At 34.6% G+C, this 21,061-nt stretch overlaps 3 protein-coding genes across 4 annotated transcripts in view; 2 read left to right on the top strand and 1 right to left on the bottom strand.

Annotated features, from left to right (window-relative positions):
* LOC101901454 (protein roadkill) overlaps positions 1-13,776 on the bottom strand; it is a 296,295-nt gene extending 282,519 nt beyond the window's left edge. The window contains exon 1 of the mRNA XM_059130530.1: positions 13,297-13,776. The gene's annotated coding sequence lies outside the window, so the exon portion shown is untranslated. The remainder of the gene's footprint in view (positions 1-13,296) is intronic.
* CYP6D8 (probable cytochrome P450 6d5-like) lies at positions 6,280-10,479 on the top strand (the record flags this gene model as incomplete). The annotated part of the gene is given in 5 exon segments (NM_001286913.1): positions 6,280-6,849; positions 7,002-7,154; positions 9,480-9,679; positions 9,771-10,244; positions 10,310-10,479. Coding segments are annotated over 5 exon segments (1,530 nt in total), but the record flags the coding sequence as incomplete, so codon positions are not given.
* A 1,357-nt stretch (positions 13,777-15,133) lies between the features above and the next one.
* Positions 15,134-19,542, top strand: LOC101891015 (dnaJ homolog subfamily B member 12). Of its 2 annotated transcripts, none has more exons than XM_059130531.1 (6): positions 15,134-15,294; positions 15,362-15,538; positions 15,711-15,919; positions 16,692-17,454; positions 18,668-18,831; positions 18,907-19,542. In XM_059130531.1, exons 3-6 carry the CDS (start codon positions 15,778-15,780, stop codon positions 19,017-19,019), a joined length of 1,182 nt encoding a protein of 393 aa, XP_058986514.1. In that variant the 5' UTR covers positions 15,134-15,294; positions 15,362-15,538; positions 15,711-15,777; the 3' UTR covers positions 19,020-19,542. The 2 variants fall into 2 exon arrangements, with proteins under 2 accessions (XP_058986514.1, XP_005185728.1); XM_005185671.4 differs by having other exon boundaries at positions 15,135-15,294; positions 15,362-15,919; positions 16,692-17,272; positions 17,339-17,454.
* Positions 19,543-21,061: the final 1,519 nt, after the last annotated feature.

The raw sequence follows: 21,061 nt of genomic DNA, 5'->3' as shown, positions 1-21,061 counted from the left end.
TATAAGGGATAGCAATAAGTTTATCAGTTCATCAGCCTTACTATTTTATGGAACAAAGGCAAAATGGCGCCCAACGTGGGGAAACCAGTCAATTTCCATTAAAACCATGTTAAAAAAGTATCAGTCGGCATTGTCGACAGATGTATAGCCTCAGTCAATGTTCGAATATTTAAATATCTTTTGACTTCTGTTATGATTATTCAAACTGTTAACCCTCCATGGAGTAGTGTCCCTTTTGTATCGGACACAAGTAAATATGATATAAATAGAGAGGCGTGCCAGGTGTACACTATATTTGCTATTCCCTTCACTTTATATAAGGGATGTGATAAGCTTTGGAAAATGTTAAAATGTTTGTGAGGTACCCCAAATATAGTCTACCGAAGTATTACATTTTCATACTTAATCTAATACAGATAAAAATATTGGTAAGGGCAAAATTACAAGACAATCGAACATTTATATCCAATTTTATGCGAAATTCCGATAAATTACATATTCATCTCAGGTTTCTGCTTGAGAGAAATATTTAGATTTAGCAAGTTGTAAAGACTCGCTGACTTGTTTCAAATGTTATGACAGATAAAAATATTGAAAATTGTTACCCCTTGTTGCTGAGGTACCAGAAGGGGTTCGCAGATATATATCACCTTCACAACAAATCTTGTGTTAGCAAAAATGTTTATGTATGTGTGAGATTTGAAGAGAATATTTTTTTTAAAATCTTGAACCCTATATGGGGGAGGTACCAGAAGAAATTGTCTGATATCCAACATATTTATAACAGATCTTGTGTTGATATATTGAGATATACCAAATCTGAATGGAATCGAATATTAATATCGCATTTTATGAGCTTCATGAGTATTCAAAATGTTGACCCTTTGTCGGGGGAGGTACCAGAAGGGGTGGATCGATATATCCCTTCTTCACAGCAGAACTTGTGTCAGTAAAAATAATGGGATGTGTGAAATATGAAGAGAGCCGGATTATTAATCGATTTGGTTATACAAAACTTTGACCCTTTGTGGGGGAGGTACCAGAAGAAATGGTCCGACCTCTACGACATTTATAACAGATCTTGTGCTGATAGAAATATTAAGATTTACCAAGTCTGAATGGAATCGTATGTAAATTTCGAGTTTTATGAACTTCACGGATATTCAAAATGTTGACCCTTTGTGGGGAAGGTACAAGAAGAAATGGTCTGATCTTCACCATATTTATAACAGATCTTGTGTCGATAGAAATATTGAGATGTGCCATTTAATGGAATCGGATGTAAGTATCGCATTTTCTGAACTTCATGAATATTCAAAATGTATTCCCTTTGTGAAGGTGGTAGCAGAAGGAGTAAACCGATACATCCCATCTTCACGGCAGATCTTGTGTTCGTAGGAATAATGGGATGTGTGAAATATGAAGAGAACTGGATGCCTATTTCAGATTTTTTTTATCGTTTTGGTTATTCAAAACCTTGACCCTGTTGTGGGGGAGGTACCAGAAGGAATGTTTTGATCTCTACCATTTTTATAACAGATCTTGTGTTGATACAAATATTGAGATGTGCCAATTCTGAAGGGAATCGGATGTTAATTTCGCATATTATGAGCTTCATGGTTATTCTAAATATTGGCCCCTTTGTGTGGAAGGCACCAGAAGGATTGAGCCGATATTATACATCTTCACACCACAACTTGTGTTGATAGAAATATTTGAATGTGGTGAGTTAGAAATGAAGCAGTTGCTCATTTTCATTTCGCATTTTATGATAATTTTTCAAGATGTTGACCTCTTACTGGGGAAGGTACCGGAAGAAGTGGTCCGCTATGCACCAACTTCACAACAGATCTTGTGCTAGTAGAAGTATTGAATTATGTGAAGTTAAGAAACAATCGGAAGCTTATTTCGCGTTTTATGAGATTCATGGCTATTCAAAACTTTTGACCCCTTTTTGTGAGAGGTACAAGAAGGAGTGAGCCGATATCTATCATCTTTATATCAGATCTTGTGACAGTAGAAATATTGAAATGAGTGAAGTTCAGAAGTAATTGGAAGCTTATTTAGCCTTTTATGAACTTCATTGTTATTCAAAAATTTGACCCCTTTATGTGGGGGGGGGTGTACCAGAAGAAGTGATCATATATATGCCATCTTTACAACAGATCTTGTACTTGTAGAAATATTTAAATTTGTGAAGTTATGAAAGAATCGGATGCTTATTTCACATTTCGTAGGAGTTAAAATTGTTCAAAATTTTTACCCGTTGCCGGGGAGATACCAGAAGGGCTGGACAGAAATCTATCATATTTTCACCAATTTTTGTGTTAATAAAAATATTGTGATGTGTATAATTTGAAGACAATCGAACTCTTATTTCACATTTTATAAGAGTTATAATTATTTAAAATGTTAGCCCTTTGTGGGCGAGGTACTTGATAGAGTGGACCGAAGTTGCCCATTGACATAGCATAGATACAAATATTAGGGTATGCAAAGTTGGAGCAAAATCGGAATATCCTTTCTCTTTCTGTGCAGTAAAATATTTGTTGTGAGCATATTGACGTTTTGTAGGGGGAGGTACCAGAAGGAGTGGACCGATATTGCTCATCTTCGAACTCGCTCTAAGTTTCATAATAGTATTACAATGTACCAAGTTTGAAAGAAATCGGATACTCGCTTCGAATGTTAGCACCAACAAAACATACATGCAAACAGATGGACGGACGGACACCCCTAGATCGACTCCAAACATCCTGAAACGGATTTGGTTCAATGACAAAAACTGTTATTTCGAAGAGGTACGTTTTGATCGTAAATAGGGGTGTAAAAAATATATATATTTATAGAAAAAAATATATATATTTTTTAAATGTATGATATTTTTAAAAAGTCCATGATTCTTTGAAAGTGTTGAAGATTTTTATTTGGCATCCACGTATGACTGGTACCTAAAAGACTATTTAAAAAAATTGAAATCCATGTTTATTTGATTCTTAAAACATATATTCTTTAAATAACTAGACCCATCGCATGATGACCGTGCAATTTCAATTTAGTAAAAATATAAAAAAACAATGTTTATAAATAAATAAATTCTGCATCTCATTGTTTATTATCTCTTCATAGGATTTTGTGTTGGTAAGCAACAGTGAATGTTGTTATTGTTTTTATTTCTATAAAAACAATAATATTTTGGTCTTTTCCGTTCGAAGATCTCTCTCTCTCTCTCTTTTAAAAGAGATAACATCCATGGGAGATCGTTGTGTTTCATATACGTGAAAAGTATCATAACCCAGGGCGGTAAACGGAACCCACAAATGTTTTTTTTTATTTTTTGACATTTTCTGCACATTTAATATGGAAGAGTTAAGTTATCGCAAGTTTTCCTTCGCCCTCTAAATAGTTTGGAAATGAATTTCTATGAACGTCCCTGGCATAAAACCGTCCAAAACATTTTAAACATTTAGCAAATAAATAAAAGCCAAAACTTTTTTAAACATAAGAAAAGATAGAAAATACATTAATTATGTTTTTACAATCCACGAGCCTCCGTATATCCCATGCTATCAACTGTATAATAAGAGGGATTATTCTTATCATTTTTATTGGCCTGAAACACACGCTTCAGCAAGTCTTCCAAATGGAAATAAACGCAAACATCAATATTTGTACTGAAAACAGAGGAACAATATGCCAAGTCATTTTCATATATAAATAAATACGGAACATATCTGTCTCAATTGTTATGTTTTTGTTATATTTGTATTTTGTTATATTATAATAAATACAATTTTGGGTTGAGAGATTTTGGAATAATGAAGAAGAAACAAAACACATTCGACAATATGTCGGACTTTTCACATAAAGAGATTTAAAGATTTCTTTCTCAATTTTCCCAACACCGAAAAAAATGTGATTTTTTTTTAAATATTTTTTTAACAGCCAAAAAATGAGGATTTTTTAAATATCAGAAACAAACAGACAGCGAATCAACCATGCTTGAACCTTTTATACCCTCAGCCGTATATTTCATTTGATACGGCCAAAGCATGTCTCATCGAAACGGTTTTAGACCTTGGGTCTCTTTGGACCAAATCCGTTTCAAAACATTTGGAGTCGATCTAGCGATGTCCGTCCGTCCGTCTGTCTGTCTCGCTGGCTAGTGGCCACCTAATATTTGCTTCAGTGCTAGGTCAGCTGCGAAAATGGACAATATCGGTCTAGTTCCTTCCTCACAAAGGGTAAAAAAATTCGAATAATTATAACTCTTATAAAATGTGATGTCGACTTCTTCCGGTAATGTTCAAAATTTTGAATATCCATGAAGCTCATAAACGCGAAATTTACATCCGATTTCATTCAGTCTTGCCACATCTCAATATTTCCATCAACACAAGATCTGTTATACAGATGGCAGAGATCGAACGATTTCTTCTGGTACCTCCCCTAAATAGGGTTCAAAATTTTGAAAAATAAAAAGCTCCAAGCATCTTACACTCCAAGCTACTTGCTAACACAAGACCTGTTGTGAAGATGAACCCCGTTCTGGTACCTCCCCCACAAAATGTCGAAATTTTGAATACCCATGAAGCTCATAAAACGCCACATTAAGATCAGATTCCATTTAGACTGGTATAGATCGAACAATTTCTTCTGGTACCTCCCCCATACTTAGGGTTCAAGATTTTGAAAAACAAAACGCTCAAATAAAGCGAAATAAGCATCCAAATCTCTTCAAATTTCACACATAAATTTTTTTTTGCTAACACAAGATCTGTTATGAAGTTGATATATATCTGCGAACCCCTTCTGGTACCTCACCCACAAAGGGTCAAAATTTTCAATACATTTATCTGTCATATCTTGCGAAACAAATCAGCGATTCTTTACAACTTGCTATATCTAAGTATTTCTCTCAGCCAGAAATCTGAGAGGATCATGGAATTTATGATTTCTCATAAAATTGGATATAAATGTCGCATAAAAATTGAACACATCTGTCGGCAAAACCTCCTTATACTTTTTAACTTGTTTTTAATGGCAATTGAGTGGTTTTCCCACTTTGGGCGCCATTTTGCCTGTGTTCCATAGAGGAGTAAATCTGGTGAACTGATAAACTTATTGTTTACCCCTTACTTTACATGCGATACATGCCATATATTTTATAAGAATTCTTTGGTTTCCCACGTTGGGCGCCATTTAGCCTGTGTTAACATAAAGCAATATAACTTTTAAAAATTTAAAATTTTTTTATTAACTTATTTTTTGGATCGCCAAATTGGGCACCATTTAGCCAGTGTAATAATAAATCTATATGTTTTGAGAACTGAAAAACGCTATGTTGATCCCAAGTTCGTGTAAAATTTGGAGAGAATTTTTTATGGAAATTTACCTGTTTCCCCACGTTGGACGCTATTTGACCTGTGTTTCATAAAACAGTAAAGCTAGTGAACTGACAAACTTATTGTTTACTCTCTTGTGTCTACATACGATATATATATCTGATACCTCGGTTCACTATATCTGGGACCTCCCCCATAAAGGATCAATTATAACAGAAGTCAAAATATATTTAAATAATCGAACATTGGCTGAGATTGCTGAATTGATTTGTACCCAAATCAAAAAATACAAGCGTATCCTGGATTAGTTTGAAACAAAAATTCGATTTATGCACTTTTCTGAAAAAAATACCCAAATTTCGAAATGCTATTGACTGTAGAGTAGACTCAATATTGTCATGTGGTAACCCTCATTACTGGAAATATTTCCCTGAAACATTCGGTATTAAAATTCAATAAGATTGTAATTTAACACAAATTACTTATGACCGATAGATAACCTACCCAACTAATTTTCCTAAAAAACATTGTTTTATCACCTACTGCGCAGGTAAATTGGTATTAAAATTCCCGACACATTTTCCACACACACACCCATAAGTCCCTGAACAATTATTATACAATAACAAAACTATGCCATCATTAGACACACACACGCACACATGGCACACTATTCTGATAAGACAGACATTAAGACAGGAGATAGACAAAAACACCAACAAAAAACTACTGACAGATTAAATATTGGTTTTTAGTTAAATAATCCCTTTCCCGCTATTTGGACAGGCCACGGTAGTGGCAGCAGCAAAGTAAACAAAACCATAATCAAATGCTGGCTGATAAGGTCCAAAAGCGTAAGCGGAATATTTCCATATAAAACGATGACTTGTGAAATTTACGTTTTTAGTTGGTCTTAGGATTTGGTACAGTGAAAAGTGAAATTCGGGAGAAGAATCTAAAAATCGGAAAAAATGTTCCTCTACATCATCATTGCTGTCTGTTCGGCAATACTGTTCTATTTCAAATGGTGTTATAGTTATTGGCAACGTCACGGTTATCCTTACATCCCAGCCCAGGTTCCCTTCGGCGTGCTGGATCCTGTGGTGCGAACATGGAAAAAATCCGTAGGCATGGCAATCTATGATATCTATGAACAGACCCGTGAGCACAAGGTGGTTGGCATGTATTTGATAAATCGTCCTGCCCTACTGGTGCGGGATGCCCAATTGGCCCGCGATATGTTGACCAAGGATTTTGCCAGTTTTCATGATCGTGGCATTTATGTGGATGAGATTCATGATCCCATGTCCGGAGGCATCTTCTTTCTCAAGGGACAACAGTGGAAGACGTTGCGCACGAAATTGGCTCCCTCATTTACATCGGGAAAGCTGCGGGGGATGTTCGACACAATTCATGATGTTTCGCTGCGCATGGTGGACCATTTGAAGGGGCAATTGCCGGATCGGGAATTTAAACAGATTGAAGTGAAACATTTATTTGTGACGTGAGTTTAAAAATGAATCTAAATCTCCCTACCCTACCACCTCTTGCTCTCTCACTCATTAAAAATTTGTCTTTTCCTTAAAAAAAATTCCATTGCTTTATTAAACATCTATGGAACTTTCTAAATATTTTTATTTTGTTTCACTCTTTCAGTTATGCCATTGACATCATTGCCTCGTCCATATTTGGTTTGGATGTGGACAGTTTCAGTGATCCCCAGAATGAGTTCCTCAAATTGAGCCGTAACGTCAATGAGAACTCCTATCGTGGGGTATTCCGCGGCACCTGTCAATTTATGTATCCAGGGTAAGAATTTCATTATTATGTTTACGAAAAAAAAAACATTGTTGCCACCTCAAAAAAAAATTGTGGGTCTTTTTGGGCATTTTTGTTAAAATCACAAGCATAAATGGACAGAGAGGAAAATTTGATTAACAATGTTTTTCTTGAACAAACCTGTCGCCTGTGATAACGATTCCTTTTATTTTTAAAAAAAATAATTTTGACCACTAAATTATGTTTCGGCAAATTTTTGAGATTTTTCTTGCGATTTTAGATTTTTGGTCATTTTTAAAAAAAAAAATCCACAAAATTGTTGCCACTCAATTATGTTTTGATTTTATTTTTTGGGCATTTGGTCTAAATAAAACCCCAAAAATTGTCAGGGAGGGAATTTCAATGATTGGTATCCGGAGGTTTTGGTGGCCATTGTGCGCTGGAAAGCTAATAATTTTGATTTTAGATTTTTGGTCATTTTTTAAAAAAAATCCACAAAATTGTTGCCGCTTAATTATATTTTCAATTTGCTATTGCTCTAAATAAAAAGCCTAAAACTGGAAGTATGGAATTTTAATGATCTTTGACCGATTAATTACCTGTGCCAACGTACCTGTGCGTACTTAAAATGTTTGGTCATTTTTTGTAATTACATAGGAAATACCCGAAAATTGGCAAAAAGTCATTCTGATGTTGTCACGTGGTCCTATCCATTTTATTTACTTATAAAAATAACTTTTGGAAAATATCAAGTTGGGAATTTTGGGCCATTTTTTCAAAGATACCAAAAAACGGACCAATTTCCTTAAAACTGCTGGTAGGGAGGGAATTTTAATAATTTTTTCACCGATTAATGGCCCTTTTTTAATATAATAGTAATTTTATTTATTTATTATTATTATTATTATTTTTTTTTTTTTGCAAAGTGGGGAAATATAATTTTGGAAAATTTGGACATTTTTCCTTGTTCCCAAACTTGTTCCGACACATTTCCATTTACTTATAAAAATACCAACTTTTGGAAAAATATAATTTTGGGAAATTTGGACATTTTTTTTAAAATACCCAAAAACGACCAAAATTTGGGGAAACATAATTTTGGAAATTTTGGACATTTGTTTCTTGTTCCTTAACTGGTTCCGACCCATTTTCATTTACTTACAAAACTAACAATTTTTGGAAAAATAAAATTTTGGCAAATTTGGACATTTTTTTCAAAAATACCCAAAAACGACCAAAGTTGCCAAATGGAAAAATATATTAGATTATATTAGTATATTTTCTTGCGTAGTTTTCGGAAACTATCTATCTCTTTATGGAAAAAATGTGTTTGAGAATTTTGGACATTTTTGGAAAATTACCAGAATGACCAAGTTTTCCAGATAAATAAAATATGATTTCTTAACCAATTTTCGTGGGTGAATTTTTGTTTTTACTGTAGGGAACTTAGGAATCTCCAAAAGTCTTTAATAGAAGTCATTTCAATATCTTGTTTTTTTCCGGCTCATTTCTATTTAATTTAATTTTTTCATAATTTTGTAAATAAAACTCCGTACAGATTTGGAGATTTTTGAATTTTATGTTTGGTTTACAAATTTTCGTGACTTTCTTAATCTTAAGTTATTTTATTAAAAAATGCGATTTTACGAACTTGGGTATTTTTTCAAAAATGCCCAAAAATTCTTAAATGTAAAGATATGTTGGTTATACACTTTTCAGGCATATCTAAGGGTAACAAAGGCCAGCAATTTGGAAACTTTTTTTGTATTAAAATTTCCAATTATATTTATTATTTTAAAGCGCAAATTATAACTTTAAAAAAAATTACCAATTTTTTTAAAAATCTTTGAGAGTTTTTCTGCACTTTTTGTTGTTTATTTGTATATTTTTAAAGATTTTGGTTTTTTTTTTTTCAATATACCAAAAAACATTGCCAAATTTCCACGCATGAAAAAAATCCCTACTTTTTTATTTTCTCAAAGAATATTAAAAGGTGTATGGTTTTAATAATAGCTTATGGTTTTCTTTTAGGGCAAAGTGTATTTTACAAATTTTTTAAACGATTTCTAGAAATATATCGAAAAATATGCCAAAGTTTCCCAGAAGATAACATATTTATATGCAATATCTTTCTTCTTTGCAAAACCAGGAAACTTTCCCACAACTGTGCAACTAAGTATAAATATGACTGAATTTATTGTTATTTGCCATTTGACCTTTAGTTCGATCCCTACCGTTGTCAACTTAATCAACTTCCCCTTAGGATGTGAATAAAATCCTCCCTGAATCCTTTTGCGTAACCAAATCCTAAACAAGTTCTTTTAAATATTTTGTTTCTCTTATTTTTCTTTCCAGTTTGGAGAAAATCTTTCAACGTTTGGGTTGGACCGAACCGGCTCCGGATTATATGAAGAAAATTGTGCGACAAACCATTGAGAAACGTGAAAAGCACAATATTGTGCGCAAAGATATGTTGCAGTTGTTGTTGCAGCTAAGAAATACGGGAAAAATCAATGGTGATGAAGATGAAGGCTGGTCGGCGGTAAAAACAAAGGGTAGGCAAGCAAGCGGATTAGCCAAAATCAACTTAAAAAAAAATAAAAATAAAAACAAACATAAAATAATTTCTTTATCTTCTCTTTCCAGATGCCCTTGCCAGCATGTCCATTGAATTGATAGCAGCCCAATTGTTTTTGTTTTATGTGGCCGGTTTTGAGACATCAGCTGCCACGGCCGCATTTACCATCTATGAATTGGCACGCAATGCCGAGCTCTTGGAAAAAGCCCAAGAAGATGTGGAACAGGCTTTGGCAAAACATGGCTCCTTGAGCTACGATTCATTGAAGGATATGAAATTTTTAGATTTATGCGTTATGGAAACGACAAGAAAATATCCCGGTCTACCCATACTGAATAGGGAGTGTACCAAAGATTATCCTTTACCCGATTCTGAGTTGGTGGTCAAAAAGGGTACACCCATTATTATTTCATTGTTTGGTATACATCGTGATGAGGAATATTTCCCCGATGCTTTACGTTATGACCCATATCGGTTTGAGAAAGAAAATTATAATGCCGCCGCCTATATGCCATTCGGTGAGGGACCGAGACATTGCATAGGTATGTAATCAAGTTTTTTTGCTGGAATTTTTCTTTTCTCACTATCATTGATTTTACAATTCCAGCTCAACGCATGGGCAAGTTGAATGTCAAGGTTGGTGTTGCCCAAATTCTGCAACATTTTGAAGTCAAAGTTGATCCCTCGGCGCCGGAAATTGAATTTGACAATTTCGGTTTACCCATTATGCCAAAGGGTGGTGTGCCCGTTACCTTAGCCAAGAAACAAAAAACAAATCTATATATATAAAAGAAAGTTGTGTTAGTTACTACGCTTATAACTTAAGAACCGCTGGACTGATTTTAACGACTCATACAAATTCGGAATTGTCTCCTCTCCGAAAAGGATAATATCCAAAAAAATCGCGTAAAAATGTGATATATTAACATTTTCATTTTGACTTTTCAAATGTACAATAGCAATGTTTTATTTTGCATGATTTTTTTCCATTTTGGCTTACTTTTTTCTAATGTACATTTGTAGTGTTTTTTATATTTTATTTTTGAATTCAAATATTAATACCATTTTTTTTAATTGACTTGATTTCTTGAGAAATGAAATTGATGGCGAGTTACATGGAAGTGTAGTACCGAATTATATGGTGGCGAAACGGAATAGAATAGATGTCGAAATAATTTAATGGAATCGTATTTTAAAATAGAAGTACATTCTATTGACAAACTATATACGTATCTTTAAACATTTGCTGTAAAAAATCAGTGAACAAGTTGAAGATTTTTTCAATGTGTTATTCTTCTTTTGTCAATTTTCTTTCAATTTGTATTATCTAATTCAATTCAGTAGATTTTTTGTGAACAAAATAAAGAATAATTTTTCACTATATACAAATTTTCACCAAAAAATGAAATAAGTGGGAAATACGATGTTAACTGACATCTACTTTTCAACTCCAGGGCCGACATCGTGGTTCAGCTGGAAGATGCGAACACTTTTGAACAAAAAAAAAATTACCGAAAAAGCCTAATGGGGCTCATTTCAAAGCGTGGAACTACTTCTTTCCTGTCACAATAATCCGTCCAATGTACAATCATAAAAATACCAAATATAAAGGGTGGAAAATAGTAGAGCGAATGGGACTCTTAGTAAAAAAAGTAAAAAAAAAGTAAAAGAAAATCTTCCCAAACATTCAAGATACCTTAAATCGCTTTTGCAGGTCATGATATCGATCATAATTTACGGATAAGGGTACAACCCGATTTCATATTTATATAACCATCGTATGATTTAAGCTATTTTTAGTGTCTTGGTCACTTTTTAAATATTTTGGCCATTATTTGGCATCTTTGTTTCTAAGGAGGTAGAGAACCTCTTCGCATAAAGTTTAAAATTTTCAGAGTAGGGCCCATTTTGGTCTTGACCACATTCATTAATTGATTTGGCTAAAAATTGTATTTATGCTACTCTGGGTTAGGTAACCATCATACAGATAATTGCCACATAGGAATTTATTTAAGTAAAGTCCCCACATTGGAGTATCCCCAAGTCCACTTTCACATCTAATTGGTGGTCAGAAAATAAAATTTTGTTTTCTATTGAATGTGTAACCCCCAAGAGAATATTGGTTGGGCCACGTTTTGGTATAACCCTTATATAAATGTATCCCTGATTTCAGCTGTGACCGTGGTCTTAGCCACGTTTTTCAACTGATTTGGCCATTATTTGCTGTATATAGGCTACTTTGTGAGTAGAGAATCATCTTACAGAAAAATGTCAACATACGTAAATATTTTGGTACAGTCCCCATATAGTCCCCAGGCCCGCCGATCTATAGCGATGTTTATCGATTGGCGGACAACAACGCGGGTATTGTTTAATCGTCAATGAATTTTACTATGAACAAGAACATAGACTTTTTGGGACTCTAATGCGCAATTTGAAGTGCTATGGCAATGGGTGTAAAAGCTTTATTAACTTTGACTATTCAGAAATTATTTTGCCCTCCTTCCATAGTTATTTATTTCTATTTAGTCGAATCAATATTTATATTAAAATTTGTTCACCTTTATGAGCTAGATTTGTGAAATATTATGCTATGCAAAATTTGCATTAAATACTAAAACTACGGGCCGGCAACGCGGACCGGGCCAGCTAGTGTGATATAAAATTAGATTTAGTATTGAATAAAAAAATTTGATATTATAGTACCTGAACGAGCAATTTGAATTGGGATGCGTGGCATGTAATAGGGTTTTGAAATTCAAAAGATAACCTAGGAAAAATATAATCATGGAACTCCACCATCTAGGTATGTTGGGAAGGATCTGCATGATTTTGATCTTGAAAAGCAGAGATGGATAGGTAAGGAGTCCCAAGTAAACTCCGATTGGGAATCATTTAATACTCCCAGCAGCTTTTTTGATATAGCCAAAGATTTGACGATTTACTTTGAATAGATTTAGATTCAATGTTTGCCTCTATTATAATATTATTATAATATAATAATCTTCATGTGAATGGCTGTAAAGTGCCTCCTAGGAACTTTAAAGCACATAAAATAAACTTAATAGTTGAACTCCGAGAAAAACCATGGATGGACAAAAAATAATTTGGTCAAATCACCCACGGTAAAACCTTTGGGCTATATGATTTTTCAATTGCTCCACTGGAGAAGGAAAGTATTAAGTATTATCTTAAATAAATAAAGTCGTAAACACTCTTACATTGATATATTTAAAAAAAAAACAATGAAACCCTAAAGGCAGGCGGCTCTTGAAAAAAACTTGTTTGTTTTCATTTGCCAGGCATCAGCGCAAAGCAAGGCAAAAAACAAAGCCGGTTTGGTTGCAACATAATCACCACCTCGCCCTTTTAAAACAAAAAACTAGCCCACAATAGATTTTACACATTCCTTGTCTAATCATAAAATTCCATAAACCTATTTCCACATAATTACAAATGATCTGAGTTAAAGAAGTATCCCTTTAACAGGGAACACTCATCGTCGAAAAATAATAAAAACAATTATCAATGCAACGGCGACGGCGTCAAAACCACACCACGTTGACACCGTTGTCTGTTTTTTGTGATTCTTACCTTATGCTGTCTATGTGGTACTACTACTTGGTCTGCTACAATCCCTTAAACAGCGATGTCTAAAATATTTTAATTGTTAAAATATATTTGTCTATTCTTCACAAACTAAAAATACTCGGGTTATTTACTGTAAAATTATTTCAAATTCGATTTTATTTTTTATTTTCTTTCTTATTGGCTTATTGTCGCCATTTTCGCACTAAACTTGCACACACACGAAGAAAAACAACGTTTTTACTGTGTTTTTGTTGTTTTCTGTCTAGGTTTTGTTACAGTCTCGTTACAGACTTTATTGATTTGTGCTTTTTCTTTGATCTTGGTGTCACACTTTTACCGGAAGCTTTTCACAATGTCAACAGAGTTCTTATTATCTAAACGATTTGATATTTTCGAGTTATTTTCCACAGATTTTCAAGATATTTAATAATTTTATCAAGAAAACTCCGCAAAAAACACTGGTTTCGACCAGAGAACCGAGCCACACTGAAATTTGACGGCGTTTATGAGACGTTTGACAGTGTGTGATAATACAAGTGTGAGACGGTAATGAGAGCGTAAGGCATTTGGCAAACATATATACAAGGATTATTAAAAAGCCTAAACGTAAATATGGCTTTATTGATTTACAAGAAAGGAAATTTTTAATAAAATAAACGACATTTACATCATTTTGCATTTTTAATGTAAAAAGCAAAAAAAAATATGTAATGTGAAAACTAGCTTTATATATACTTTGGAAATATTAATATGATATATAGAGTTTTGTCTCGGGTGTACGAAACAATTATAAATTTTTTGATTTTTGGCATGTTGTACCAACCGATCGTTTTGTAACTTGTTTGTCTTGCATAAGTTCATAAGAAGACTGAATAGGAAAAACGCAACTCTGTCGTAGACCTATTTTATCATATAGCATTCTAAACGTTAACACGTACCATATTAAGTGGTTTTCATTGTGGTAGAAGAGTACAGGTTGACGAATCAAGGCTTGAGAACATTGATATGTTAAAAATTTTTAATGTTGTTTCAAATATAAGTAGATATGTATATGTTTTCCTAAATAACGTTGAAGGTTATTATAATTCGCGTTTTTCAACAATTTTTGTATATTTAAATAATTTTTCATTCATAATTTCAATTGGTTTGACAGTTTATTATCCCAGCAGCTGTGCCGATGCCTCTATTTAAATTCTGTTTTGACATATCAATGTTCCCAAGCGCTGATGCACCTACCTGTATTCATGGCTCAATAAGAAAGGTTGCTTAACTTTAAAGAAACTAGGAAAATGCAACTCTGTGCTGGAGTTTTATAGTGTTAAATTTATTTATTCATATTTATTTTTAATTTTTAACAAAATTCTTACATTGGGAAACCCGCGAAACGAGAATGGAATTTTGTGGTTATTCCCCAAGAGTTAATCTAAACTAGTAGGACAATACAGTTTTATGCCATGTTTTAGTTAGAACTTTTTGTAGGGTTAACCTACTTTAAGAGGATTTATTTGAAGTAAAAGTAATGGATATGACAATTTAAATCAAAATCCAGTGGGTTAACCTTCATTTATATAAACGTACTTTTATCCCAATATTGTACTATATGACGTCGAAAGTAAGCATTAACTTAGCAACTGAAATTAAAACAATTTCAAATTATTGTATTTTTTATTCAAAACAATACACACGCATACCAAAATGTATATATGTTTTGACAGAATAAGGGCACCAAACGAAAAAAGACAAGAAAAAGAAACACACCAACTGTTGTTTCGTTTTGCCATATTACTTCAATATGTCGCCAAGCCACTTTATCCCACAAATATGACAATTCCCTCACATATCGGTAATCGATATTTGCAGAGAACGATAACTGCTTCTAATTCGATTTGTCATCTGTGGTCGTCGTAAAAAATCTAATAAGAGGGTTAATATGATGTGGTTTTAGTGAAAAAACGTAAAATAAATTATTGTCGAAGGTGTTAAACTATAAAACATACTAAGGTAAAGCGAGAAAATCATTAAAGTTAAAGGGAAACATTGTGTTAACCATGTTTACTTTGCATTTCAGCCAGCGTAGATTTTGGAAAAGTCTCGCTTGTGCATGAAACCCCTGACCCAATAAAAACTAAAACTTTTTTTATTGGGGGTCTATTTATTATTACATTACGACGGTTGTTGTTGGGACGACGTCGACGACGGACGTGTAGGTGAGAAAGAGGAAGATTGCCGAAACATTTAGCAGCAGGCACGTACCATTTATAGTATATTTTTGCTTTTGGCCAGTGCAATTTTTTCGGTGTGTGCTCTGTGTGTGACGTCGTAAGTCAACATTTAATACGACACACACACACCCGTACTCGTCTATGTCCATTTGAATATTTTAGTAAAACACATATAAAAATTAATTAACAAAACAGATACAATAATTACGTGGAATAAAGACAAATATCCGGATTAAAAACCCCCACGGACACACACACAAAAATGACGGTCATAGAGGGTAACAAAGATGAAGCAATGCGATGCATTGATATTGCTGTGCAAGCGCTAACCGAAGGTAAATTGGAAAAAGCCGAAAAATTCTTATTGAAAGCTGAGAAGCTGTTCCCCACGGAAAAGGCCAAAGGTAAGTGAAAGTAGTATTAAATTAATTCATTGGCTTACAAAAGTTCGTAGTCCAAAAATAAATATAGCCGATGAAGAACGATTTTGTGTTATTCGTCAAAAAGTAAACAAATGGTATTAAGCCAAAAACAACAATAATTGCTTGCCTATTCAAATAAGATAAACATAGAACCGTTTAAGATCTACAATCATATCTGGCCTTAAAAGGCAATTTGAGATAAAGTATTGTTAGGCATGTGGTGTGTGAATTATGTGTGCTTGTAGTATGTGTGAATACTTCGTCTTTTGTTTAATCGACAGTAGATCAATATTAAATTTTCCAAAAGTTGCAAATTGGGTTGAGGTTATAGTGACACCCAGAAAATATATCAAGGTAGTTAATTTCGAGTCAAGAATTCGCAGAATATGCAGTGATTTGAAGATATATAAAAAAATATTCTCCAAAAACATATTCGTACAGCAGTATTACAGTTTTGGCCTGCAATTTTTCCAACTAAGTTGGTCAGTATTGTGAAAAAATTGAAAAAGTAGGACATGAACCTCAGGTATAAAGTGTGAAACAATTTTCGGATAATCCTTTCCAGTTTTATATCCATCAAAGAGAAAAACTGAATTTATGTCCAGTGTCAGAAAAACAATGAAAATATCCGTTTTTATCAGCTTCTCTCAAACAAAATAACAATTGTTTTCAAATTATCGTTGTCTAGATCTCTAATAAACCTATCATCTCTTCAAATTTTTACTCTAATGCAATGTCCTCTGCTTATTTTCAGTTCTCCTTAACAAAGTGAAAAGTTTTCCCTCGAATGGCGGCTCATCGGCTGGATCCTCATCACAACGCGATAGTGAAACCGATGGCGTACGTAAACGTAAAAATTCCGATTCACGAAATGCTGAACCCGACTACACCGCCGAACAAATGGAAGCTGTACGAAAAGTTAAGAAATGCAAAGATTATTATGAAATTCTAGGTGTTACCAAGACCTCTACAGATTCGGAAATTAAGAAAGCCTACAAGAAACTTGCCTTACAATTACATCCGGATAAAAATCGTGCTCCCGGTGCTGTGGAAGCTTTTAAGGCCGTGGGGAATGCGGCTGCCATTCTAACAGATCCGGAGAAACGTAAACAATACGATTTATATGGCATTAATGAGTCGCATAGCGGTGGTGGAGGTGGCGGCAACGGTGGCATGCGTAACGGTTATTATACCAGTGATTTTGGCTATGCTCGTGGTTTCCAAGCTGATGTCAGCGCTGAGGAGATATTCAATATGTTTTTCGGTTCGGGTTTTCCACAACAAAATGTCTATATGAGATCAAATCGAAGACGTCAACAAAGGGAGGAACGAGAGGTATGTTCGCATTTGAAAATAATTATAGAGGGAAGACGACTGAATTTTGTATTCTTTTCATTTCAGAATCAATCTTCATCATCGGCCTTGATTAATCTATTACCCATATTGGTTTTGATTGGCCTATCAATGATGTCGTCATTCTTTATTTCGGATCCAATATATAGCTTGTCACCATCACAGTAAGTAGAAATTTTAGCAACAAATAAGCAAGGATGGTGGTCAACATCATGTAATTGAATATGAATTGAACACAAAGTGGAAGTGTGGATATAAGACAAGAAGGAAGCCCTGTAGATGACTAGAATGGGGTCTTTAAAGGATGCGCGGTTGTATAAACAACCACTCCACTCGAAGACATTTTGGTTAATTGTGTTCATCCTAATTAAGAGGATGGGAGAATAAAATAGAGAAAAGGAAACGAAGTGAAGAAGTGAGAATCTGAATAAATAGTAGGGAAGTAGGTTTGCATCCACGGTGTATCAACGTGTCGTCCTTACCCATTCTAGTCTTCTGGCTAACTGAAGAATGACTGCTGGCTCGATGTCGGAGATGGAGGGCAAGTCTAGCATAATTTGCTTACCCAGTAGCCTCTCTCCCACTCTTATAAGAGTTGGGCAGTGGCAGAGTAAGTGCTTCACCGTCTCAGTTTCTTCCTCGTCCTGACAAAGCCTGCAGTATTCAGTGTGGTCAACCCCCCTAGAGACATTACATCCCCTAGACGAACTATAGGGAGTCTTTCTAGACGAACTATGAGGAGTCTTTCTAGACGAACTATGAGGAGTCTTTCTAGACGAACTATAGGGAGTCTTTCTAGACAAACTATAGGGAGTCTTTCTAGACGAACTATAAGGAGTCTTTGTAAACGAACTATAGGGAGTCTTCCTAGACGAACTATAGGGAGTCTTTCTAGACGAATAGAGTGCAGTCTTTCTAGACCAGTTGAAGCAAGTCTTCTCCGATGAGCTAAAGCTAGTCTTATAGACGAGCTGGACAGAAAGTAATTTTTTATAGACGAGTAGAACCAAAGAGAGTTTTTTTATAGATGAGCTGAAGGGAGAATTTAAAAACGATTTTAAGAGAGTCCTTATAGGCGATCTAAAAGAAACCTTTCTAGACGAGCTGTGGGCAGTCTTTATATATGAGCTGATTGGAGACTTTGTAGACGGATTGTTTGGAGACTATAGTCGAGCTTAAGGAGATTTTAAAGATAAGTCGAAGGATTTATAGGCGAGCCTGAGGGGGTCTTTTTAGACGAGATGAAGGGAAACTATAGATGACCAGGGAGGGAGGGACCAGTCTTTGTAGATAAGCAGGAGGCAGTCTTCCTAGGCGAGGAAGTTATTCATCATTTGTACTTCTTCTTTAACTATATTTTTCTCTATTTTATTTCAGCAAATATTCGGTAAAACGTGAAACCAATTCGTTGAAGATACCCTATTATGTTAAGGACAACTTCTATTCGGAATATCAAGGCTCGGTGGGACGACTAGAGGAATCGGTGGAGGAAGATTTTATAAATCATTTGAAACTATCATGCAGTCGAGAAAGAAATTATCGTAAGTATTTAAAACAAAGGGATAACGAGATTTATAAGAAGGAAATTTATTAAAACCCTATTTTTCCCATTCCAGGTGATTCAATGTTAGCTAAAGCGCGTAGTTTTGGTGACCGTGACTTGTTCCGCAAGGCCCAGAACATTAATATGCCCTCGTGTGAAAATCTGCAAAAGTATTTGAATACATAGTTTAAGCCAGTTAAGCACTATTACTAGAGAGAGAAACAAAAAACGATACAAAAAATTGATTTTGTTTTTAACTTTTTTTCTTTTGAAAATACCACCTAATATACCACCCACAAAACCAAGCACCCCATTCTCCCATCCACTAACTTCACTTCCTCTATTCTGCACCCAAAAAAAAAAAAAGAAACCAAACCCAATTCTGGTGGAATATTTTATTGTTTTAAAAATACTTTTTTTTGTTTATCCCTCCTTTTTTGTTGAGTGGATTTCTATAGATATGATGATGAAAATGACATCACCAAGGAAAGGATTTAAATTATAATTGTAGTTCAATTTAATGGATTGTACGTGAAAGTGTTGTATTTTATAAGTAAAAAATTGAGAATGAAAATTGATTTCACATACAAACATACATATAGTGCATACAAAACAGCAACAACAACAACAAAGAAACATATTAATAAGTTATTTGCATTGTCAATAAAATGATGGAATTTACGACATACCTATAATGAGAATAGAACAAGGTTTTTCGATTATGAAAAAAGTCACAAGGCAAGACCTGTAGACATTAATGAGGGTTATCGGTGAACACAAGGGAATCTCAAGAGATAGGTACAAAATATATCATATATATAAGTCACTCGTGCGACAGCTGTTAAAATTATTCCAGTGACAGCCCATTATATTGTTTACAAGGGTACAAAAGTATTTTGGTGAGAATTTTTCAGAAAAAAAACTTATTCCTGATGGAATTCAAGCGTGATAGCGTGATTTCTTTATATTTGACTGGAAAACCAAAAGTGCCTATCGTTAGAGCACCCCAGCATTTGAATGTGAATAAATCTTTTGTGTCTCGTACCATCGCTCGTTACCGTGATAGCCCGACGTCAAGTAAGTGGACGGAAGTAAACAGCAACATCAGCAGAAATGGTTCGAAAAGTAAAGAAGCGACTGGATCGAAATCCGCGTCGCAATGGCCGAAAAATGGCTCTTGAGCTGAACATATCGCAATATTCCATTTCGGCAAATATTGAAAAATGAGCTCGGGGTAAAGCCATCGAAATTCCAAAAAGTGCAAGAATTTACACCGCAACAGAAACTAGACTCAATAGAGCTAAAGAGTTGCTTCGCTTGGCCGAAAGTAGTGAACTGCCGAATTTGGTTTTCTGCGATGAGAAAGTATTCGTTGTCCAGGCGTTTGTAAACAAACAAAATGATCGTGTTTACTTGCCAAAGAGGTCAGCTGAAAAAGTGCACCTTCGATTGGCCATCAGAACTCAAGCGCCGGCCATGGTGATGGTGTTTGGCTCCATAACAGCCGATGGTCGCTCTCCGCTTGTATTAATCGACCGTGGCATCAGAATAAATGCCGAATATTATTGCGAAAATATTCTGGAGGGTATATTAAGCACCAAACATTTTGGCCGCAGACCTTGGACATTCCAACAGGACTCAGCAGGTTCCACCCAAAATGAGATTCCTCGCTTCTTTTCCCGCGCACAATGGCCCCCAAAATCTACGGATACCAATCCGTTGGACTATTGTGTCTGGGTACTTTGGAAAGCAAGGATGGCACTAAAAAAGACCAAAGTGTCATTCAAGCAAGCGTTTCTCCGGGAAAGTGCCAAAATAACGCAGAGCAACATTCGGGTAGCGTGTGACGGTTTCATTGGCCATAATTCATGCCAAAGGTGACCAATTCGAACAAATCTAAACTCATTCTAAAATTTGATGATATTTCCGACATTTTTGCTTTGCTTTCATTAAATTGAAAAAAAAAATGTAGAAATTATGGGGTTTGCCTTTGTTGCAGTTTTTTTATCTCACCCGGTACAAGAAAGTTTCAAGAGATAGCAAGAATATTTGTTTAATAATCAGGAGACAGTATGTAGAAGTCTCGAATGAAATCGTTATGGACGACTAGAAGAAAAGGGAGCCACTAATATACGATGTTTAAGGATATTGATGGACAAAACTTATGCACACCCAAAGAGTAGTATTTAAAAATGGAACCTGTTTAAATAAGCAGAATAAGTATTTAT

Source organism: Musca domestica, unplaced genomic scaffold (assembly GCF_030504385.1).
Source record: "Musca domestica strain aabys unplaced genomic scaffold, Musca_domestica.polishedcontigs.V.1.1 76, whole genome shotgun sequence".
Taxonomy (NCBI): domain Eukaryota; kingdom Metazoa; phylum Arthropoda; class Insecta; order Diptera; family Muscidae; genus Musca; species Musca domestica.
This window is presented reverse-complemented; position numbering and strand designations above follow the sequence as displayed.

What these genes read in the sequence shown, in the direction of transcription:
- LOC101891015 (XM_059130531.1), top strand. Translation starts at nt 15,778, where the DNA reads ATGACGGTCATAGAGGGTAACAAAGATGAAGCAATGCGATGCATTGAT. An exon ending in CCCCACGGAAAAGGCCAAAG is followed by an intron (nt 15,920 to 16,691) that starts GTAAGTGAAAGT and finishes GCTTATTTTCAG; the next exon opens with TTCTCCTTAACAAAGTGAAA. An exon ending in CAGTCGAGAAAGAAATTATC is followed by an intron (nt 18,832 to 18,906) that starts GTAAGTATTTAA and finishes TTCCCATTCCAG; the next exon opens with GTGATTCAATGTTAGCTAAA.